The 25,496-nt window shown below is 31.7% G+C and overlaps 2 protein-coding genes and 1 non-coding gene across 3 annotated transcripts; 1 reads left to right on the plus strand and 2 right to left on the minus strand.

Annotated features, from left to right (window-relative positions):
* Positions 1-3,161: 3,161 nt before the first annotated feature.
* LOC118051899 (glutamate receptor 2.9) lies at positions 3,162-7,664 on the minus strand. The gene is made up of 5 exons (XM_035062671.2): positions 7,197-7,664; positions 5,807-7,104; positions 4,598-4,904; positions 4,092-4,489; positions 3,162-3,948 (listed from the first exon to the last, which is right to left on the minus strand). Exons 1-5 carry the CDS (start codon positions 7,582-7,584, stop codon positions 3,490-3,492), a joined length of 2,850 nt encoding a protein of 949 aa, XP_034918562.1. The 5' UTR covers positions 7,585-7,664; the 3' UTR covers positions 3,162-3,489.
* A 10,438-nt stretch (positions 7,665-18,102) lies between these two features.
* LOC118051800 (E3 ubiquitin-protein ligase ATL41) lies at positions 18,103-19,184 on the minus strand. The gene has a single exon (XM_035062526.2). It carries the CDS (start codon positions 19,006-19,008, stop codon positions 18,325-18,327), a length of 684 nt encoding a protein of 227 aa, XP_034918417.1. The 5' UTR covers positions 19,009-19,184; the 3' UTR covers positions 18,103-18,324.
* Positions 19,185-22,030: 2,846 nt separating this feature from the next.
* Positions 22,031-22,104, plus strand: TRNAI-UAU (transfer RNA isoleucine (anticodon UAU)). The gene has a single exon. It is a non-coding gene; the product is annotated as a tRNA-Ile (tRNA).
* Positions 22,105-25,496: the final 3,392 nt, after the last annotated feature.

Here is a 25,496-nt window from a genome sequence, read left to right on the forward strand (position 1 = left end):
TAATAAGAGTCGATTAAAAATTAAAATATATTTTAGAAGCAGTCCCATAGCATCACCGCAAACATATTTGCTAGGTTTTTATGTAAGATTTACTTTCCTTAACTTTAAGATTCAAGATTTTTGCTATATATTTTTTGCTTTCAATTCGTGGATTTATTAAATTCACTACTAAAAAATATAGTAATTAGCAATGGACTACTCCATTGCAAATAATACTAAAATCCGTTGCCAAAATAATTTAGCAACGGAATCAGCAACGGCACAAATCGGATGCAGATTTGTCGTTGCTGATTTTTTAGCAACGGATTATCGGTTGCTAATTGTAAGCAACGGATTTTCCATTGCAAAACTAGCAACGGATTCTCCGTTGCTCCTTTTAGCAACGGATAAATCGGTTGCTAGTTTTGTGAATCAGCAACGGATTCTCCGTTGCTGATTCACAATCAGCAACGGAGAATCCGTTGGTGATTATATTATTTTTTATTAAATTAATTTTTATTTATTTATTAAAAATGACTTTTAATTTATTTATTTAATTATTTATGGATATTTTAAAAGTTGTAGAACATATGTAACCAACATAAATTAATATTAAAAATAATTCTATCATTAATAAAAAAATAAAATAAAAATAATATTCATATTATAAAAATTTAGTTAAACTTGCATCAATAAAGCATAGAACTACCCAAGAAACACCCACCAGCACATAATGTTAGAATTTTATTTTTTATTTTAAAAAAAAAAAAACATGGTTAAAAGAGCATATTTCAGAACAGATTTGAAGTGAGTTTCAGATGAAAATTAATTTTCAACAAAAATCCTTTAATATGAAATATTATATCTTATGGTATTCAAAAACATAATGACTAACCTAGCTAACCAAAAGTCAGATCAATAGAAAAGTAGTCATATATGGGTTTCATTTTGTTCAGATAATTTCCATCTAAAAAGAAACTTACTATTAGATTTAATGAAAGAAAATCATTCAATTAATTTTTTTAGATACAAACTGGAATTGAATAAGGAAAGAAAAAAAACAGTCATATGCCCTGAAAAGTAATTGAATATAACCAATATACAAACTGGAATTAAATAAGGAAAGAAAAAAAACAATCCTATGCCCTGAAAATTTAAATATGCATATTTAAATTTTGACACAAGAGAATCAATACACACCACTTAATCCCGTCTTTGGTAGCTATTGCAATATCTGAATTTTGTTTGCTTAAAACAGGAACTCCATCAACCCTCCTGCTCCCATAGTTATGTGGAATAGTCTTGAGAAGTTGGTGTGCTGCCTTGACCTGTGAGAGCATAAATCAGATAAATAGAATTATGAATCTATCACAATAAATACAACTTTGTTAATACAATGTGGTCTGAACAAATGGTACCTGCTTTTAATTTGGAACAAGCATGAAATAGTTGAGGTTTCTCCTGCATAACACAGCAAAATAAAAGGTGGATTATTCCAGAAAATGATATGATATTACAAAGATGAATAGAATCGCAATATTTGAATTTTGTTAAGGAAAATAAGTGCGTATAAGTTTGTAACTAAAACTAATAATTGCATATTTTGAAAAAATATCTACACGAATCAGCAACCACCACATCCTAGTAAGTTGGATTGGCTGTGACTAAAAGGCAGCACTAAAACTCTGCAAGCATGCTCAATCAAATCACAGCAAGAAAAAAAAAAGAAAAAAAGAAACACTTGGACTGCTACAGAAGAAGAAAATGCATCACAGGTTAACCAGTTGCTAGACTCTCTAGATTTTAACAGCATCCATATACTGTTGTAACACTTCAAAATTATAGAAGTAGAGCATTACAATGTAAAAAGTTGAAGCAACAGGGTATAATATTCAGAGCCAATTTTAGTGGGGCAAGGAATTATTTAGCCAAAAAGCTTGCAAGATTCATGAAGTGAGTGCAAAAGCTACTTTGACTGGAAAAGTTCAAGAAGATAAAAAATTATGCTGTGACCCGAGAGACAATGGGAGCAAAGGTGATAAAAGCCTTGCTTTGTTTAAAGACAATTATATGCCTGAGGAGATGAGAAAATGTGGAGATATAACATTGGATCTTACAAAACAAGAGTTTGAAGAGAAAAAAGCATCCCACTTACACGATGATATGAAGGTATCTCATGGGGGAAAATAACTATTTATTGGCAAAAAGAAACCAAAGGGAAGCAAAAATGATTATAGCTCAACTGTTGGGACATCCAAATATTTATGAATCGTAACCCTAAAAATTAAATTGGAGGTTTTGATAAATTTTCAATTACACATGCTTAATTAAGTTATAGATCATGGTAAAAACATTTCATAAACCCCTATATTATCGAATTAATAGCCTAAAACCATTATTCAAAGCATTGGAAAAAAAAAATGTTACCTGTGTTCTTGAGTTACACGTGACCGAGATCGTTCTACAAGACAGAAAAAAAACTTGAGATTGGAAAAGTTGGGTGAAAAATTTTTAGTGCAAGTTAAATTGCAACAAACAAAAACGAAAACCCTTAATTACTTACCTGAACTATTGAAGAAAACCGTGAAACACCCAACCCGTTTACAATGAGATACCTTAAATCAGCATGTTCGATGGTGATAATGATGGGTCTGGTTCGATTTTGTTCAGATGAAGGAGAAGAATTAGGGATTCTGAAGACGCGAAGAATATGAAATGTTCGGGATAAAGGAAAATCAAATCGATGAAGAGAGGGTGATTTTTCTACAATTATGGATCAATGTTGTTAGGGACGAAGGAGACTGGAAGAGTGGAAGATCATTAATTTTCATCTGTTGGTTTTGTTCATTTGGTCTCTGTTTGCATTTCGGTGTGGGGGGAGAAGTTGGTGCAGATTGATTTACCAAAGCTAGCGAAAAATAAAAGGTTGAGATTTTATCCTTGTAAATGTTATCAACGGTGTTCGTAATTTTAGTTTTATATTAAAATTTAATTAATTATTTTTTAATTAGCAACGGAAAATCCGTTGCTAAATTCAACGTAAATTTTGCAACGGATTTTTCATTGCTAAAATCCGTTGCTGATATTAAAAAAATAATATATATGTAATTCGTTGCAAATCTGTTACTGAATTTAGCAACGAAATTATCCGTTGCTAAATTCAGATGCTATTAGCCCCTGTTTCTAGTAGTGATTTACCAGCAAATGTACATAAATAATATTCATGGGTTTCCTGAGTTTATATATATATATAAAAAGGAGATAAATCACCCTCCCAAATCCTATCCTGATCAATCTATAGACTTAGCTTAGTGTATACATCGATCTAATCCTATTGACAATTTTCAGTACTTGGTCAACAACGACTTTAATCACTGCAAATGGAGTTCGGAGAACTAATTAATATTCACAGTAACCTTGATCTCTGGCCAAGTTCTTCATTTTCTTTTCATCTTTTTGATCCTTATGTCGTGGAATTTATGGCATTTCAATCTCAGCTTGCGAGGAACCCTAATTATTCTCCAATATTTCAGAGTTACTCACATATTCCCACTTCGTAGAGCCCCATTCATCCTTATCTAGTGCTTGAGCAAAAGTTGAAGCCCTCCTAGGAACTCTGGTTTTTTCTCCGTTGTAAAAGTATTCTGTAATTCTATCTCCACTGCTTGAACCACTATTACCACCTGGAGTGAGATGGCCTCCATCTGCTTCTTGATGAGGCCGTGAATTCCTTAACAAGCGAAAGAGAAATAGTAGAAAACAGATGGTAGATATCGCAGCAAATACAATGTAGATTCCCTTGAAGCTGCGGAGGCTCAAGCTTTCGACATTATTATTAGTTGCCGAAGTTGAACACTCAGGTGAGGGGGCAAACCACTTTTGTTCCAAAAGTGTTATGTTCCCATCCTCCGATAGGCATAGAATCTCTCTAGAAAAATCAGCAGCAAAAGGAGAGCCTTTTTGGAATGCCTGCAGGTGCAGTAAATATCATAATATTTAGTAATAAACAAACGTTCAAAGAAATGGCTACACCGTGTTTCAAGTCTTTAAAAAGGTTCCTGACATCATAAGGTAAGGAAAATAGAATTGCATGAGTGCATATTAATACTTACAAAGCCGAACCCTCCAAATCTGTATGCGGGTTTTGTGCTGGTGTAACTTTTACAATGTTGATTGAGGAAAAGTCTCTCATATGGGAGTTCAAGAAAAGCAGCAGCTATGCTGTTCCTTTCAAATTCAGTTGTGTAATCATTTTCAAGGTTAAAGACCTTGATTTTATCGTGATCAAATCCAAGAACATCCTCGAGGTACTTCTGGACGAAAGAATCATCATCACAACCAACATTTAACTTGTCCTTCTTTAGTTTCTCAAACTCTGAAAAATTCGGTTTCATTCGTTGCACGGTGAGCATTGAAGTCAAACTGGCAGTGTAGCTTGAGGTTAAGATAAAGACAACACAAAGCCACGCTACCACCACAACTCTAGTGAAGTTGCTATAAAGTCTCTCCCCTGCAAAACGTAACACTGAGCTTCAGATTAAGGTTACTGACAGAGAATGTGCCATCAAAGAGTCTTGGATATATATGCCATATGTAACTTGTGAAACTGAATACTTACTCTGAGCAAAGAAGACAGATGAAAATGTGAACCAAAGCGCGGTCCCGAACTGATCCTTCCGAGGGCCTCTAAATTCTGGACTCGCTTGGTGCTCCAGGAACCAAATTATAAGCATTGTGTAGATGAATAAAGCACCACTCACCATCCACATCTTTAAGTTAAAAGGCTTCAAGAAAATCCATGATGTATCTTCAGTCTCAAGTGGAACTATCATGGACAATCCTGACTCTGCATAAGGTTGAGTGAACTCTACGTATTCTGTTCTTTCAGCTAATATGGTTATATCTCCAATGGCAGCATCATAAGTCTTCCGATTAACAAGTGGCAGAACAGTCAAACAATGGCACTCAGTACAAAAATAATGTTGAAAAAACAGCTGATAGAACAAGACAGGAGCAAAATAATGGCAAAATCATACAACTTTCAGATGGGCCTCAATGGACTAGTCAAAGTTTGTCCAGTTAAACTATGAGAAAAGTCTGAAGTATTTCATTGAAATGTATGGTGGAGAAATTTCAATTTCTTGTCAAACAATGCTCTATGAATTTATTCTTGGCTTTGAGTTGCAGCCAATTTTGACTATGTGCCATCTCTTCTATTCGGATAAGAATTTATAGTCGGCAAATTACAGTTGATAGATGATATTTATATTCTATCTATAATATATAATATTAAATTAGAAAAAAAATCCAATTAAAATATTAGAATAACATATGGATTTCTGATTAGAATGGGCTCATATAACTTAAATGTGTGTGATAGATACATGTGATAATTAAATCTTATGAATAAAGTTTTTTTATTATCTTTAATTAATAGCGTCTACCGCCAATAGCGTGGCATTGACTAGTTATTCTAGTTATTCTAAAAGGCTATATTGATATGCATGCGTTCATACTGAAAATTAAAGAAGATCACATTTGAACGTTTTGGTTGTTGAACAGTGGGGGTTTCTTACACGAAGAAGATTGTGTTTTGATATCGATATTTATAAATATTATTAAATAATTAATTTAATTTTAAATTTTAAATTTTTTTAAATAAAATATAAATATATAATTTATATTATTTTTTAAAAATAAAAATTTTTTAAACTTGAAACTTATACAAGTCCATAATATATTATATTTAATTTTTATTAAATAAATAAATATAATAATTCATCATTGTTTGGTCATGATAATAAAAATACAGTTAAAGAGTCCTTACCTTGTTGTAGACACCTTGAATCATATCACCATACTGCCCATCAAACTCGAAGAATACGGGTGGTATAGAGTAATTCAATCGTTTCACGACTTCGTCAAAGAGGTCAACGCAAAAACCTACAGGCCGCTGCTCGCCAATTCGAAATGTCACAAACTTATCGAACGAGGTTCTTCGCGGGACTATTATTCGCAATGGGTTTTCTTCAGTAGGCATTGCCCATCCTTTTGGGTCTCGGCCGTTGAGATCCCCAGGCCAAATCACTGGACCGGACAACCCTCCTGAGGTTTTATCACCATCACTGTTTCTGCACCTTCCTTTGCCTTGTTCCACGTAGAGGGTATCCGAGAAACCGCAATTTGGCAACCAAAAATCCAGTTCCTTACATTTCTTCCCAACAACATTAACAATCCTTAGTGTAGGAGCATCTGACAGCATCCCATCCTTGAAACGTATTCTACCACTCAAACCACTGAAATCGCTTTCTAATACGCTGTTTAGAAACCTTTTTGGACTAGTAATGTTGCTACCTAGTTTTTCTATGGCCCGTGTGATTATACCAATGCTGTCATAGGCTCTTAATGCTTGAATTCCTGGCTGAAAATCATTTTCATTTAGATACTCTGACCGAAAACTTTTCTGGAACAGTGCTTCGAATCTCTTGTAAGAACTGCTGGAAGAATAGTAGGTTTTGATTCCTAGAGTGCCTTCCATAGAAGAAAAAACAGGATTGTCCACAGAATCCAAGAAACTAGTAATACTGTTTGCAACTATCCAGACTGTGTCATTGCCTACAAGCCCCGCTTTCTTAGCTTCTCCGAAAATACAAGTGAGCATAGGCAAAGATGACTGAAGAACAATAAAAACACGAGCTTTTGTTCGATGTTGTAGCTTCATAAGCTCATCTTGAACAACATCTTTTGGATCTGTTAAAAATGACAACGGGGGAAGAACCAAGCGGTATTCAATCTCCGAACCAACCTCTTGCAGAGCCTTGGTTAAAAGAGCTAAACTGCCAGATTCACTTCCTAACACATCATCTTCATAAATCACTACTACCCTTCTCCAATTATAAGAACGGACAAGAGCTGCAATGCATCTCATCTGTTCTGAACCATCACTGGCCATTCTAATTAGAAAAGGCCAACGAAGTGAAGTTAATATCGGGTTTATGGCTGGTGCTGCAAATGAAAGAATTGGAACTTGAGACTGGTTTCCAATATTAGCAACCAGGGCTGCTTCCTCCCATGTGTCCATGCCAATAATCACTTCCACTTTCTTCTCTTTGATCAGCTCTTCAGCTGCAAGAAAAATTGACCAGTCACTAATGCTTCAAATCTTGTTAATGTTAAGTTAGAAACTCAAAATCATTTAGAGATGGCTAGATTATTACCTGCATAAGCTGCTTGAAGAGGGTCTCCTTTAGGATGCTTGAAGTGAAGAGAGAGCTTGTGGTTTCTTGAGATGTTGTTGAAGTTTTGGATTGCAATTTCCATTGCTGTTTTCGCTTCTTTCCCTGAACGGGAATTACCATCAATGATAGCACCAATATTAGTAACCTTGTTCGTGCCGGCCGCTGCTTCAACTCCATCGGAGAGGATGAGAAGGAAGGTGATGAGCACAGATAAAAGAAAGCAAGGTTTTAGAACTTTATTAACAGGAATAAGAGGGCAAGTCCTCAGTTGGGAATTGAATTTGGTGAACAAACTAGCCCTTTTCATTCTGTTATACGAAGTTTTGGTTTTGAAAGTCTTTAGAATCCTTATAATACATGGATACATACACACACATATTCACCAAAGATTTATCTATAGAAGGGGAAGACCAGATAGAATCTGAAATTGCTAAGAAAACTGGTATAGTTGAAGATTCTATCTGACCTGGACCCCGTCTAACTGTTTGTCCTTGGAAGTTGGAACCCATGCAAGCTACCAAGAATGGTGTCGTAATGTCTAGTATTGAAACTTTGACTTTAATATACACCCTAAGTATTTCTAGATTCTACACCTTGACTTGCATAAAAGTAAACCTACATGAGCTAATTAATAATTGCCTACAAGAGTCACATTTCTTGTTTTCATCGCACCTCTCTCACATTTGGGGGATCGTTTCGGTTTAGTGATGCAATTGCATGTTTTAACGAAATGTGTGATGTTAAATAATTGTAGTTTATTCAATCTTTTTTTTTTTTTATTGCTTAACAAGTCTAAGAAGAGCTAAAACTAACAAGGAGCATATTATTAGGAATTGTTGTTTAATATCAGAACGAATCCATTTTTTACCGACAATGGCATGGCGTAATTAATTATAGGCTAAGAAAAGAAATTACTTCCTTAATATCAGTAGATAACTTTCCAAACAAATAACTGTTGAATTCTATGTTTTCCATGTAGCTTTAGCTTATTTGTTATCATTTTTTCTCTAGTTGCGGTACTTCAGTTTTTTTTCAGTTTATTTTTACCTTTTAAAAGTGTTTACTATAATATTTAACAATTTTAATGACGGAATTTTTTCATTAGTAAACCTTTCATCGATAATTTTAGTCTATCGGTAAATTCATTTGTTATAAAAAAATATTATTACTGATGAATTTACTAACGGAACAAACACGTAAAAAAAAAAAAAGATTACCCGTTTTCATTCTGTCGGTAATTATTTAAAAAAAAATTAAAAAAAATTATTTTATAAATTTATAAAATAATTAAATTACATAAATCAACACTCTATAATGTATACTCAAAATGCTTGGAAAAAAGAATAAGAAAATCAACTCAAACAAATTTGCAACAAATAAATAAAATGAAAAAAGTAAATTCAACTAACAAACTTCATATGAAAAAAATGAAGTTGCAATTGCTAAAAATTTAAAAATCCCATAAATAAATCAACTAAAAATTTGATCTCATATGAAAAAAAATCTCACTATAAAAAACAAATATAGTGAAAAAAATCATGAAAAAAGAAGAAAAATGAAAAATGAAAAATCTTACCTTAATGTAGTTGAAAGTGAAGCTAAGGAGAGAAAAAAAAATATTGTAAAGCATATTAATTAAAAAAAAAAACTAAGAGGATAAAAAAAGAAAGAAGAAGAAAACATACCCGAGCATGGAGGAGAAGAGAAGGAGAAGAGAAGAGAAAGAAATAGATATTGATGTCTTTTTACATATAGTAAAGAAGAAGAAGAAGAAATGGTATGTCTCTTGTGAAATAAGGGGATTCAGGCTTTTTATTGGGGCGCGTTAGCGACGATTTTACTAACAGAATTTTGTCTGTAATATTTAATTTAAATTTTCAATTTCATAAAAAGTTATTAGAAATGGCCAACAATCACCAACGACTTTTCAATCCGTCGGTAATTTTGTCCGTAAAGAACAACAATTAACAATGCAATTGGAAAGTGAACAGTTTTGGAACTCTTTGGAAAATATCGACGGAACATTCCGTCGGTGATTCCCTTTGTAATTGACATGATGAACAGTGTTCACAGTTTACCAACAAAATTACCAACGAATTTCGTCTGTAATTCCATTGGTAAAAATGACATGTCATCATTTTTTTTGCTTTGTTTTAATTTTTTTTTCTCACTATAATTCCTTCAATATATGCTGATGGAATATTTATGTCGGTAAAATTCCTCGGAAATTTACCAACTGAAATATTCCATCAATATTTCCATTTGTATTTATTGATTTTTTGTAGTGGTTTTAAAATAAATTTATTTTTTTTATTTTTTTTAATATTTTAAATCATTTTAATACACTAATATTAAAAATAATTTTTTTAAAATAAAAAAAATATTATTTTAATATATTTCTAAATAAAAACTTTCTTCTTCTTTTGTATTTCTCCTCGTTAAAGTTCTTTTTCACGTAGAGCTGTTGTCACTGATAAAAAAAATTTAATGCTTGTGAGCTCAACTAGCAAGAGTATGTCAGTTTTAGGATTTCAAGATTTGATAAATGAGATCTTATTAAACCTGGATCGGCCCGGCGGGTCAACCTGGGAACCAGTCGACCCTGTAGCTGGATCGGTTTGAGTTAGGAGAAAGACCGGTAAAGGCAAAAAACCGATAAGACCCGATCGACCCAGGACCCGGGCAACCCGAGTAAATCCGGACGAGACCCGACATTTGTAATGCATAAACTGCCATTTGCAAAATCAAAACTCGATCCATGAACACAATCAACGTCACATTTAAATCCCACAAAAACTATTAGATCTGAGTTAAACTCGAGAATGAAACACATAAAACTTAAATAACAAGCTCACAAGTTACTACTGAATCAGGGGAAGAAAAGGAGAGAGGAGAAGGAGGGAAATGAAGGCAAGAAGAGGAAGTGATCGAGCAGTGGTTGCTAAGGAGTGAGGACATGGCGATCGCCAGTGAATGTGGGATCTGATGGAGAGAGTGATTTTTTTTTCGTTTTAGATAGAGAGAGCCCGGGGGGGTGAAGATTGAGGAGCAGTAACTGTCTAAGCTGGGGGGGTGACATGGAGGGTTTTTATTTCAATCCATTAAATAATTATTTTAGTTTTTTTATTCAAAAAAATTATAAATGCATAAAGTTTATTTTATAGTTTATAATAATAAGAAATAAACTAAAACATAAGAGTTTTTTCACACTTTCAATGTAAAAAAATTATGTTTTTTAAATAAGAAATAAAAAAATTTTCGTTTAACTACTTCAACTTAAAAATATAACATAGTATTTTTTTCAATGTGTGGTCTGAAGTCCTTGTATAAATATACTTTATGTTCTCAAAAAAAAAAAGTTGTGTTTTTTCAATATAGGATAAAACATTTTTTTAGTTTAAATACTCCAATTTAAAAGCATAATATAGTATCTTTTCAATGTGCGATAAAACAATTTTTAAAATATTTTTTTAAACTTCATTATTTACAACATGTATAGCATATATTCACATTGATTTTTTTTTTTTCATATGAAATATGAAATTTTTAATTTTTTTTAATTTTTCCGGGTTAACCCATAAAACCCGGGACCCGGTCCCTTAGCCGGGTCAATCCCCGTACCGTTTGATAATTATGGATCCAACGACCTAAAATTTGGCACACGTGATTATTAACACACCTCCTGTCACCTTGCTGCCATAAAATCATCAAGATGCCATTTGAATTTCAAATTAGAAATATATTTAGTATTGTGATAATTTTTATAGTTGTGATTTTAAAAAAATATATATATTTTATAAAAAATATTTTTAATTAAGATTGATTTGGTATTTATATATATTTAGTTAAAACTATGATTAAAATTGAGGTTGAATAAAAAGTAATTTAATATGTTTGGTTAAAAATGTTTTTCAAATTAAAGTTATAAAATAATGAAAAAAGATATATATTAATATTGATGATTTTTAATTTGAATATTGTAGATTTAATTATTACTATTACATTATTAAAATAATGAAAAACAATGAATAATACTTTATATCAAATATTTTTTTTATTGTTCTATTAACATATCTACAATTTCATCACGTACAAAATTCATTCGATAAAGACTATAATTTTCAATAGTTTTTTAAACGTGCAATAAAATCAGGTAAAATATCATAAGATACAAAATTGAGATTTCTATCAAATTCTACAAATGCTATGTCATCATGCGATCTCCTTCCAATTTATGTAATATCTTTGAATAATATTAAACATTAATTTTTTGAGTAAAACACAATTAAAAAAATTAAATTTTTTTCTCTAGGTCTGCACTGTTCAAGTGAACAGTGCAGAGTGAATTAATTCACTTTGCATAGACACGGCACTAAAAGGGAGAAGCAGAGTCATGCTGTTTTCAGGTAACCTGCAGCCAAAACATAAATTATAGCGAGTCCCACATATAAATTATAGTGAGTCCCACATACAATGAATAACATTTTTTTATCTTACCAAATGATTTGTTTCTGTGATTTATTTTAAAAACATAAGTAATAATAGAAACAAACACTCTCTAAATATGTTAAAATCCTTAGAAATGCTTTGTATTCTTGGTCGCTTCATGTTCCATGAGTATATATTAGGGGTGTGCAAAAAAACCAGAAAACCGAATAAACTGAGAAAACTGGAAAAAAAAAAACCGAAAAAACCGAACTGAGAAAAAAAAACCATTTAAACCAATTAGAATAGTTAGAAAAAATCCCGGTTTGATTCGGTTTTCAGTTTTGTAATGAAAAAACCGGTTAACCCGAACCGAACTGAACCGGTTCAAAACAAAGGTACTATAAATAGAAATGGTACTATAAATAGAAAAAAATCCCCCCCTGAGTAACCCTAGCCACCAGCAGCCCCCTCTCGCCTCTCCCTCTTCCTCTCCATCCCCTGGACTTAGAAGCAGCCCCCTCTTGTCGCTTTCTCTCCCTCTCCCTCTTCCTCTTTCTCTCCCTCTCCCTAGACTTAGAAGCAGCACCCTCTCGCGGTCTCGCCTCTTGATCCTAGGATGAATCTGGGTGTAGAGGATCTTGCTAGGCTTGGGTGCGAGAGGATGTTGATCTTTGTAGCTGAGTAAAATTATTTGACTGTTTTAGCTAAGAATTATTATGAGAAGTTGAAAAGGAGTGGATGGAAGGGAATTGTTGAACTTGTTGAGAATGAAAAGGAAGACCATTGATCCCATTTGCTTGATCTCGATGGTGACAAGGCTCAGGAAATGAGGCATAAGTTTGTTTCGTTTCTCAAACAAGACCAGTTCAATCTCAAACAAGATCTTGCTAAGTTTGTTTTGTTTGATGGTGACAAGGCTCGCGAAATGAGGCATAGGTCTTCTCGGGTTTTTGAAATCAAGAACCAAACCGGACCGAAACCGGTTGGTTTGACTCGGTTTTGGTTTTTTTTCGAAAAAAAAATCGGTTTGATTGTTTTTTATAGGTAAAAACCGAACCAAACTGAAAATGATCACTCCTAGTATATATACCTTGGACTCCATGATTTAGTCGATTTTCTTTCCTTTGAACGTCAATTCTTCTTCAATATCTTTGAAAAACTTAGCATTAATCACTTTTATTCTTCGTTCTATCAACAATCTTTTTGTTCTTCTTCAGTTTTCAACAAATATGGACAAAAACGATTATCATAAAAAACTATCAAACAATATTTCTGGACTCCTGCAAGGAAACAACAATAATATATATATATATATATATATATATATATCCATTGACAAAAACATATTAAAACACCCAGAAATTTTGTCAGTATCACTAATAGAAAACAGATGAATACAAACAAAAACACCAATAGATTTTTTTCATCAATATTTTGTGGTGATATTTACCGACTAAATTTGTTTACCTCTAATTTCATCGGTAAACATTGATAGAAATATGTTATTGATATATATCAAGGGAATCTCAATCGAATAAAAGGAATAAAAAAACTAAACAATACGATGACGTGTATGTTTAACTAACAAAATTTTAATCATATATATTTTTAATGAATTTGATGTTATTTATAAATATATTTAACTCACAACATTTTTTTTACAAGCTACAACTCTTGAACGTGAGTCAAGCTCTATGGAGCTTTTTGTGGAGACACACGTGCAGAGTGAAGATTGTTAAAAAGGGGTGTAGCCGTTCATCAACAACCGAGCTCAACACCTTGTGGTATGTTTGTTTTCAACCATTTTCTTTCTTAAGTTATTATTTTCTTAAATTTTATGACTTCATTTTTTTATTTCCAGGAGACATATAACAGCTAGTTAAATGAGAGATACAATGACAATCCTTCGACCCATCCAAATTTCGATCCAGGTTTATGGTTAGAGGCAGTATCGTCTGGTGGACCCAATATAAATCAAGTGTACAAACTCTCCAATACTATGACCAAGAATTTATGGGCAACCCATAGTATTTCAACTGTTGTGCGCTCATAATCGATACCAAGCACTCAGTCTTCAGAGTTCGTGGCCTTGTTAGATTAAGGAGTTCAAGAACATAGACCCATCTTGATGAAAAATATGAGTGATTCTCTGCGGATTATGAAGAACTCCACTGAATGTTTATGGATATTAGATCATAAGACTAAAATTATGAATCTCAATTCAAAATAATTAATCCAATGTTAAATAATTAAATTAAAAAAAGATCGATGTAAAAAATGGATCCAAAGAAGAAGAAAAAAAGTAATTAAAATAATGAGGACAAAACTTGACACAAAAATAAAATTAATTAAATTAAAAAAAGATCGATCTAGAAAATGGATCCAAAGAAAAAAAAAGTAATTAAAATAATGAGGACAAAACTTGACACAAAAATAAAATGATGTATCAAAAAAATAAAAAAGCTCAAAAATTAATAAATCAAATTTTGAAGGATAAAATTAAAAAATAAAATCAATGTAAAAAAAAAACAAATATCAATCAAGGTTAACATCTCATACTCGTAACTGGGTCATGAGATATTGATCACAACACCGAAAATATTTACTATGAAGCTTAATTCTTAAACAATTCAATGTTAAAGGACCCAATTAAAAAAAACCAATTTAAAATAAGGATCCAAAGAAGAAAATCAATTAAAAGAATAAGGATAAAATATGATATTAAAATGAAATGAACTAAAATGATGAGGGATAAAATTGAAAAATTACTTCAATTAAGAAAATTATATTAAAAAAAAAAACAAAAATCAAACAAATAAGAACCATATTTGATATAAAAATCAAATAAAACTAGGTGATAAGGGATTGGGGGAAAAAAAAAAGAACTAATTATAAAACATATCCAAAACAAATAAAGAGTAATCAAAAGAATGAGGAATACAATTGAAATAAAAACATATGGGAGGACATTTTTTTTTATTTTGGCTAGAACGCGAATCCTGACAAGTGGAGAGAAAAAAAAGGGAAGAGAAAAAAGTTTTATCATCATCAAACCACTATTCATAACGTAACACGCACCACCCCCATTGGATGTGTCGCCCCTCAACCCTTCGGATGATGCGGTGGTTGGACATGCTTGGCCATCACTTGGTGGATATATATGCCTTTTCACATACTAGCCACCTTTAAGAAAAAATAATATTTATATTTGTTAAAATTTAAAAATACCCCTTAGCCAGCATAATAATAGGAAAAAAAAACTTAAGGAAAAGATGAAAAATCCCCTTAACATCAATTTAATATTTTTTTAATTAAACATAATTAAATCATTTTATTGTACTTATAATAACAAAAAGACTAAAAATTCCTTGAAGGGCGGTTTTATATTTTTTATATTTAAGGGTAAATAAGTTATTTCATTATGAAGAAAAATGTGTAAATGTCAATTTATCCTTAATCAATTTGTTAACGACTAATGAACTGTGGGAAAAAAAGGTCTTGCTGTCCTCAAAGCAAGTTAATATGTTTTGTTTGAAAATGATAAATTAGTCATTTCATTATGTGAATCTATAATGAAATGTGATAAATATTGTCATAACTTAATTTTTTAATCTTTCTATTTTATTAAAAAAAAATGTGTGAAATGATAAAAATGAGAATTAAATTGAAATTTGGGCCAAGACAACATAATTGAAAGTTTTGGGATTTAATTAAACTTTGGATTAGTTTTGGTAGCCAAATCAAGAGCTTAATTAAAGAAATATCAAGGTTTCGGGTTAAAATTACAAGCAATTAAAATTCAAGGATTATTTTGTAAATGGTGCTAAAATACAGGGTTCCAATTACAATTTACCTAGGGGCTTGATTACAAAACTTCCAAAACCTCAAGGGACCAAATGCAAATGGCCATTAACATTTCATCTCCTCCATCCCAATTCAACAGAAACGGCGGAGAACGTGGTAACGTATTTCGCCCACGATGTGCCATTAATAGAGACTATCCCAGCGGTGCACGATGGAACCTAGGAGGTGCAAGGGCGTTTTCTGGCCTATAAATATCGAGCACAAGGAGGGGGAAAGAACACTGGGGAGGGACGAACAGGCCAAGAACCAGGAAAAAAAAAAGGAGAGGGGGAAGGTCACGAAGAGAAAAGGAAAGCAAAACTGGGGAAAAACTGGGAGGAAAGGAACCGAGAGAAAAAAAAAAGGAGCAGAACCGGCAGGAGGGATAGGCAAAAGACGCAGGGGACTGGAGGGGAAAGAAGAAAGAAGAAAACAGGGGTAGAACACTGGAGAGGGACGAAACGAATAAAGAAAACAGGGGAGGGACGGAGAGAAACAGAACCAGGAGAAACACGAAAAAAAGCCAAGGGCTAAACAGAGAGGATAGAGGAACGAAAAAGAACAAAAAAAATGAGAGAAGGAATAAAACGCAGGGAGGAACTGGGGAAGAAGGTCACGAGAAGAACGAAAAAAAGGGAAGACAGAAAGGACCCCAGGGATAAACAGAGAAAAACCAGAAGACGAACAAAAATGAGGACAGGGGACGACGAGCGGAAGACGAGTAACTCAGGGGGCACCACCTTCCCCCCTTTCCACTGAACTCACAAACGAAGAGAAAAAAGGAACCGGCAGGAGAGAGAGAGAGCGACCGAGAACGGAGAAAAACAAAGAGGCAGGAAAGCTAAAACAGAGGAGAGGAAGCAGTGTTGGTGGAATAGCCCTTCCACACCGCCATCTTCGTTTGCAAGCAGCAGATTCCAGGAACAGACGAAGAAGGAGAAGAGAGGGAGAGACCGGGAGAGAGAGGACTAATAGACAAGAAACCAGGAGGGAGAAGACATCGTCCGGCCAGAGCTAACCGGTCGTCACCTTCATCTTCGCCTTCACCCTGCAGCTGCACCACCCCAGCAGCTTTTCCACACCGTGAATATCCAACAGTCCTCCATTGAAGCAGCCGTCTCCCTCAACCTTGCCAGGTAAGTTCTTCAGCTTTCCTTCTTTTCGTAATTAATTACCCTGCTACTGTTGTATGCATGCGTGAGTGATTCACGCATGCATGCAACAGTGGCGAGCTGGGTCACTGGTTTGGACCGGTCACCCAACTTTTTTTTTTTTTTGAGACCATGCAACATAAATTAAAAAAATTATTTCTTTTAATATAGAATTTTTCGGATTTATTTACTAGTGTCAGAGTCAGGAATACTATACTTTTTTTGGATTGCTCTATATTTACCAACGTCAGAGTTGGAAATATTCATAGGTAAATATTTACTAACACCAGAGTTAGGAATAATAATACTGATTTAAATTATTTTATTTTTATACTGCTTAATATTCACCAACGCCAGAGTTGAAATTATTTGTAGTTAAATATTTACTAGCGCCAGAGTCAGGAATATTATAAGCAAATCATTATAAGATAAACTAATAAACATTTAGCAATTTAAGACAAAATCAGCAATGCAGTCTACCTCAAGCAGAATATTTAAGGGGTGATAATATCTTTTCTTTTACGTAACCAATCCCAAGCCATAGAATCTATGTTGACCAGTTAGGGTTCCTAATGACCGTAATACTAGGTGACGACTCCTTAGATAAGATATTTTTCCCTAAAAGAACAACATGCCAGATATCTGTTCTTTTTCTATAATAAAAAAAAAAAAAAATTTAAGACCTCCGCAATGCTGGGTGCGACAAACATGTCAACATTCATATAAAAGTTCCCAAAACTTGGAAACTATGCATTCTTATAAAAGTCTTAAGAATTTAGAATTTCAATTTATAAAACAACGTTATTTCCTTCTTCATTTTTTAGTGTTCACCTGGCTGAATCAATCAAGTTTTATTAGATTAACTTATTATTTAATTCAAGTATAAACCCACCCCAAATATAGACAACTCTTATAATGATGTGGCTCAAGATGCAGTCAATTGTGTCATATATTGTTTTTAAGACACTGTTTGTGTGTTTATTAGCATTAATGCATAGTTATAAGATAGTTTAGAGGTGGGGTCATAAGTTGAGGGGTCAATCTAAGAGATGACGATTTAATCTAAGTTTATTTTTTAAAAAACTTTTTTAACTTCATTTTAGATAAAAACAAAGTTTTTAAAAAAATAACATTATTTTAGGGGGAATAAAAAACATTGATTGAGTTTTCCTGGAGTTTTAATCCGTTTATATGGATTTGATCAAGTTAGCAATCTAGACTCCAATCCATTCAAAAACAAATTTGGCATGAGTTAGACCCCCGATTGAGTCATCGAATTCACTAGTTGGGCTAGTATAACTATGCTTTCATGGCGCTATGTGTTTTGTAATTTCATCCCAAGAGTTGAAAATAAAGCTTGTTCATCACGTATGATGATCATCCGCTGCGAAGAGTTTTTCTTTGGGGAAAAATGGATTTTTCAGCAAAACAATGATGCATGAAACTTAATATAAAATTATACATAAATCAACCAAACATTAAAGCGAATTAATTGACATCATGCTCTCTGTTCTGTTTTACATGAAAAGCCTATCCAGGAAAACCATTCAAATAAGACTTTGAAAAAAAAAAAAAAAAAATGATTCAATATGAAGAAATGAATCTACACATGCTCTTCCCCAAATTCTGATATACCTTTATTACCATAATGATACAGAACGTGTGGTAACAAAAGACTATAAGAATTACTTACCTATGACATAATATTCATCGCCCTCCGCCCCAATTTCATCTCTACAGCTCCGAGTCCTTGATGGTCTCTCCCGAGTAGGAATCCCGCGAAAAGATGTTACTCTCAAGTCTGATCCACCTTCTTTCTCTATTTGATCACCGCCATGTACCATGTTTTCCTCCATAGGCGGAGCTGAAGGTTCGGCACCACTGTTCATGGCCTTCTCCCCGGCTGGCTGGATCATAGGCTCGGCGGCGGTTCGACATATGGGACATGTTGAATGTGACCCAAGCCACATATCAATACACTCTACATGAAACGTGTGGTTACAATTTGGTAACACCCTAACCGTGTCACCTTCCACTATCGTACCCAAGCAAATCGAGCACTCCACAGGTTCACCGTGAGCAGTCTGGTCAGCTAGCTTATATGTGAACAAAGGAAGTGAGGATATGACCAAAGGATCAAGCCCTCGCTTGGGTGGCTCAATAGATTCTTCTATATCCGGTGTGGTTTGCCTTCCTAGACCTTGAAAGAATATGGCATGGCGTCTCCTTTGCTGGCGAAGAAGCCGATGTCTAGAGTAAAGATGGAGAAGAACTAACAGCAACACAAAGCCGAAAGAACACAAGAACATGGCAAGCATGATCTTCTGGTTGACACCTTTCTTGTGATCATCATCATCAGAACCACCCATAGTTACTTTAATTGACGAAAGGGATGTTGATCAAGTTCTTGTTTTTCTTGATTTCTGATCAATTTTTTGTGTGTAAAGAAGGTGTTCACATTTTAAAGCTATGCTAATTTCAAAAACAGAGTAGGAAATTTTTGCACCCGAACCTTGACTCTTCAGGATGCGGTCATGATCTCTTAGCACTATATAAGGATTATTTATATTGGTATGAGGATTAAATGTCAAGATGTTACCATTTGCGCAAGTAAAGAAAGATGGGAAGAAAATTCAAGTGTCTTTACTTGAAAAAGACAACCTGGTACCAGAGAAATGAGGGACGTGCTCCTTGGTGATTGGACAAGATCTCACAAATAACAAGTTTTAGGAAGGTTCCGCATGGAAGAAATGCAACGGCACCTGGAGTGATTCACTGACTCCATGACAATGGGTTTCTAGATTATCATTGGGGAAATAATTGTTTTAGAAATGAAGAGTTCATATGTGATGAATAAAATAAAAGTTCACTATTTTTTATTGATTAATCAGTATTCAGTAATGTGCTTTTTCAAAAGGTTAATTATAAAAAATTGATCTTACTCTCATAAAAGAATCGATACTGACATAGTTGGCCCAAAACAAATGTAAAAAAAGAAAAGATTTCTCGAATTACAACTTTCCCATAAGAAAAAAAAAACATTTATAAATTGTATTATAATTTCTAGTCGAGTAAGCATATTCCCAACATCTTTTGATATTGAGAAACCATTGCTGCGATGGGATTTATAAATCGGCAACAAATAACAAAATTAGAGATGCTGTTGAAATTTGGAAACCAAAGTAATATAATAAGGTTGTTTGGGAGTGTAATATGTTTTTCAAAGTATTTTTTATTTGAAAATATATTACAATAATATTATTATTTTTATTAAAATTAATTTTTGATATAAACATAGCAAAATAATTCAAAAACACTAAAAAAAAAAATTAAAAATAAAACAATACCAACCAAATTTCAAACAATCACTGTATTAAAGTAGCTGGTTGCGTTGGCCTTGAAATTTCTTAGTCCAAGGTGCATGTTTTTCTCCTCCTTACGTAATCTATTACCTTATCATCTACTTTTTGAGTTATTTTAACTACCACAAAACTTCCTTGAGTTTTTAGTCAATGGACCATCAATCTCTAAGCCCACTTTCACTTGATGTGGGGACGGGGAACAAGAATTATTCACCAAATTTGAATTCACCAATAAATTCTTCGTTATTTCGTGCGTTTCATTTAAATTACAAGGAACTTTCTCAAGCAAACATCGGTTACGTATTTTATATTTTGAGAATTAAGTTTTACTTTGAAATGATGTTAAGAATTGAGAAGTTGGGAAGATATTTATTTTTTTATTTGTTATATTTGAATTCCATAATCTCTAAATAAATTATTGAATATTTTGATTGGTCCTCTATAGTTTTGATTTATTTATTTTTAAAGTATATATGTGGCACTTAGATTGGGACCTCTTTTATTAAATCCCAATTGAAACATTTGATTATATGACATCTTCATATTAATCTAGAAGAAAAACATCATTGGATTTGAGTGTTTTAAATCTTATAAATTTTACATTGAAAACTAAAACCTAGCTATTTGATTTGAGTGTCGATATAATTTTCTATATTTGTATATGTTATTTTTTGGCTAAAAATATTATTTTAATATTATAGAGTTTCAATGATGATTCTTAATCTAAATTTTCATCCACTAGAAATAAAACAAAAATATACGATCAAAAATTAATTAAATAGGTTTTTTTAGCCCAAATATTAGCAATATATTAGCTTCAAATCATTGATTATGATTTATCCTATTTAGGTTCAGGCTCTACATATCTATTTTTTTTTTTTAGCTTTTATCCTGTAAATCAGAGGTAACCTTTTGTGTCATGGATATTAAAAAGATAGTTTAGAAGAAGCCCTCCCTTCTATGGTTATTAAACCCAATCCGGGATTGATTCAATCATAGGACTAGGATCTCAAGTTTTATGAATCAATTCAGAAAAAAAATTTAAAACTGTTATTTAAATTTTTAATATTTTATATGAAAAAATTAAAAAAACAATCCATATGAATATAAACTATACATATTATAAATAATAAAATTTAAAAGAATATTTTTAAAAAAATAATTATCTCACATTGAAAAGATATTATGTTATATTTTTAAGTAGAAGTATTTAAACCAAAAATTTTATTTATCCCATATTGAAAAAAACATAACTTTTTTCTTGTGAACATAAAATATATATACTAAAGGGCTTTAAATCTCACATTGAAAAAAATAATATGTTATTCTTTTAAGTTGAAGTATTTAAACCAAATTTTTTTTTTTCATATTGAAAAAATATAATTTTTTTTCTTGGAAATATAGAATATATATATATATATACGAAATAGCTTTAAATCCTACATTGAAAAAATAATTTTTTTCTTGGGAACATAGAAGTATATATACTAATAAGTTTCAAATCTCACATTAAAAAAAGATAATTTTTTTTTCTTATGAACATAAAATATATATACAAAATAATTTTAAATCTCATATTGAAAAAATAATTTTTTTTCTTGAAAACATAGAATATATATACTAAAAAATTTCAAATCTCACATTAAAAAAATAAAATATATTTTTTTAATATTTATATAGTAAATTTTAAAAAGTATTAATAACTAATTACAAAAATATATATATATAAAAAACCATATTTAAAAAAAATTAATACCAAGTCTTGTCAAAGTTTAACTAGGTTATTGTTCCAACCATGATAAACCTAAACCAATTCAGCCATCAAATCAATCAGGTACGAATTAATCCACCAGACCAATGCAGATTTAATAACTATGCGCCCTGCAATAGAAACAGAGTCCACTTGGACTTTTCTTTTGCTTTTCATAATTTCATCTACAAAAGCATAGAATCTAAAAAGAACTTGGGGGGACGGAGAGAGGAAACATTTATACTATGAATCTAAAAATTAGAATCCTTCTAACACATTGGTCCCGTAGCTCAGTTGGTTAGAGCGTTGGTCTTATGAGCCGAAGGTCGCGGGTTCGAGCCCCGCCGGGACCACCATTAGTATAAATCACAATTTGCGTTTTCTCCTTTGTTTTTTTTTTTTTTTTTTTTTCCTGACCAGTCGACGGCTCACAAACAGTAACCCTAACTCCTAACCACAGCACCCTCCAACCCACCACGAGCTCACAAATAATGAAACACATAAATAGTTGTTTTATCTTTAAATTATATTAATGAAGTGTAAAGCTAAAACGTGGGAACTTTTCATTGTTTATTAACTTATTATTCATCTTCTCATACTTTATTATGAATTGTAGCAATGAAAAATTTTCAATTTAATTCTCAAATTTATTTATTTATTGCATAATTCAGCTTTTTTAGGGGTGAAAATTGAATTAAAAAAAAATGTGACTAAAGTGATAAAATCATGTAAAATAAGTGACAGGTATGTAATTTGCTTAAAAAATCATATTTGTCCCTCATTTGTTTTTTAAGAAATTAGATTATCTTATCCCAATAATTTTTTTAAAAAATTTGGTACCAAAACTTCATTTTCATTTTTTTCAGCTTTTTTTTTAGACGAGAAATGGGGTTACTAGATTTCATCTTAGAGAGAGAAAGTTGTCGTTGGAAAATATATAGGGCACCAAAATCTACACTTTTTGTGTCAAAATGTTTCATATAACGAGAGAGTTCAAATTATATGTTTTTCTTACCTTGAAAATACCTATAAAAACGTATCTCAATTCAAGAAACACAACTACAATTTTCATGTCATTAAGATAAAAAAAATTCAATATATATGGAAATTGCAAGTTACTTGAGAAAAATATTTGCAAAAAAAATCACCAAATGAAGGTTCTTCTTCCTTATAAGTGATGCAATTTTATTTTATTTTTCTAATTAGTAACCACATTATAACAACACATTTCAATTAATTAATAAGTCAGTCATAAGTTCTCCTCCTCTGTTTTCTTCCCCTCCAGTGACTTGTCACCTTAAATCTATTCTCTCTCTCTCTCCCTTTTTTTTTCCTTCCACTGCACCCTCCACATTCAAGGCCATTAATATCACCCTAATAGGTATAGTTTTAAGAAATTTTGCATTTTCTCCAAATTTTATGTTCAGGAACCCTAAATCTAAATTCAAGAAAATTATGAAACTTCCAATCAAATTGAAGTTAATTTCATAGAAATTGAAATTAGAACTCCTTGCATGTAGCCAACCACTCTTCCCTTTCTCTTCACAATTCCCACATTTGATTTCTTGCAATTTCTCTTGTATAATGATGTTCTTCTCCTTTAGACTTATCTAGGATTTGAAATGTGTTAAGTCTTGGTATTTTTTCCTCTCATTTTGCTTGAATAAAATCTAAAAGTCCCCTCCTTCTTTAATGTTTTTTTAGCCAGTTTTTGAAAGAGAGAAGGAATGGAATATTTAGAGTCTCATTTCTTCTTAATTTTATTTTGGTCTTATCTTTCTCCCTTTTCTCATTTAAACCTTTTTTTTTTTGTTCTTCAAAACTAATAAAGTTTATTATCATTATTATTATTTTCTATAGTTACATTATTTTTGTATTATAACAAAATTTAAATTATTATAAAAATTATTATATTTAGAGTTGTGTACTTTCCTTCATATCAAACATTAACAAGAGTGCTTTAGTTGATGCAACCTCCTTCTCCTTGAACGTAATGACTTTACGGGGAGAATGTTTCTTACTGATTCTATTGGTCTTATAAAACTTGAACTCCTTCTTAGAGTCAACGACATCCATTTTTCAAGAGACAAATCTAACTCTTTTTTTGTCTTTTTTTTTTTCTTAAAGTACAAAAAAAAAAAAAAAAAAAAACTTACAGTTAAAAATACCTAGAATAAGGTTTTCTTCTTGGACCAGAACAAAACTAGTATAGGTTTTAAAACAAAGTAGTTTTTTAGAAATTACATAAAGTAAAAGAAAAGATAGAAGCAAGAACAACTAGGGTTATAAAGGAAACATCTTTTCACTCTCACCATTGGATGAATGACTTTTCATGTCATCTCAAATCTTCAAAAGTCCATTTAATTGATGCATTGAAAGCACATTGTCGTTTTGTTTCCCAAGGTACATCTCTTTTTAAAAGATTGGACAACTAATCATTTCCTTCAAATAAGGACAAAACGCATAGCCACAAAGACAAATCTCATGAGAAAGGTAAAAAAGCTCTCATTAATGAGACAAACAACTCTCAGGTAAAAAAACTTTCTTTAAGGCTACTAACCTTTCAAAATCTTCGCATGATAAATACACAAAGATTTAGGGGGGGTATTGATGGATCAACGTGTTTGTGCTAAGCTCAAGTTCATATGGATCTGACAATCTGCTGGACCCAACATCCATAAGCTTAATATCTCACTAAGCCTAGATCAATGTAAAATTGATTATCTTTATAGACCCTCGTTGGGTCACAAGATTCAGATTGTTTTATCATGACTTTTAACATAGAAAGTTAAGGTCAAATATATTCATATCTCTATATCCCTAAGTGTATTAAAGTATTCAAAATGACTTGATATTTATCCTTTATTAATGATGTGTAAGAGATATTTTATCTATCTTTAATGTTATGAGGGTAAGATGACATTTTAACCCCTCTTCCATAAGAAAAAAGATGACAAGATTCATGGACTTTAAAAATACTATGAATTTTTATATATATATATATATATATATAAAAGAGGTTTTCAATCTCCATTCTTTATTACATATTTATTTTCAAAGTCTCTCTCTAAAATATATTTGTTTTTTTTTCTCTAAAAAGGATATTTACTTAAATATCGAAAAATCTTTAAATTCACTAAAAGAATTTTTTGTAGGTACTAGTCACCGGCTACCTGACTTAACAAATACCAAACACCAGTGACTAGTTACTTTGGCTAGAGAGAATGGATTAATTGTTAGAATCAAGAGATTAATCGATTATCCAAGACACAAGTCTTGCCCCCAAGATACTTGAATTTTTTGAGACATAATCACTATGGTTTCGAAGTCTTTTCTTTTATAACTAGAAGATACATTTGATATTATTTTAATTTTTTTTAATTTTTAAAAATCAAATTTGAAAATAGGAACAATTTTTTTTTTCTAAACATAAGAAACTAGCAACAATTGTCAAACATTATCAAAACGCAAAAAGTTGATTATTGGTATTTCTTGTTTTTAATAAAAACAACTTAAAGTAGATAAGTTTTCTATTTTAGAAGAAAAAATTAAAAAAAAAATAACAACAGTAGATAATACCAAACATTCTCTAAACTTTTGAAGTTCATTTAATTAACTTGTTATTTTGTTTAGAGTCTAAAAAATTATATCAATTAAATTAATTGAAAATATAAAGTTTGATTTAAACATGGTTATTAGATTTAGTGACTATAAATGATTTAGTGACTATAAATGATTATAGTTT

The sequence above is a fragment of the Populus alba genome, chromosome 11, assembly GCF_005239225.2.
Source record: "Populus alba chromosome 11, ASM523922v2, whole genome shotgun sequence".
Classification (NCBI taxonomy): domain Eukaryota; kingdom Viridiplantae; phylum Streptophyta; class Magnoliopsida; order Malpighiales; family Salicaceae; genus Populus; species Populus alba.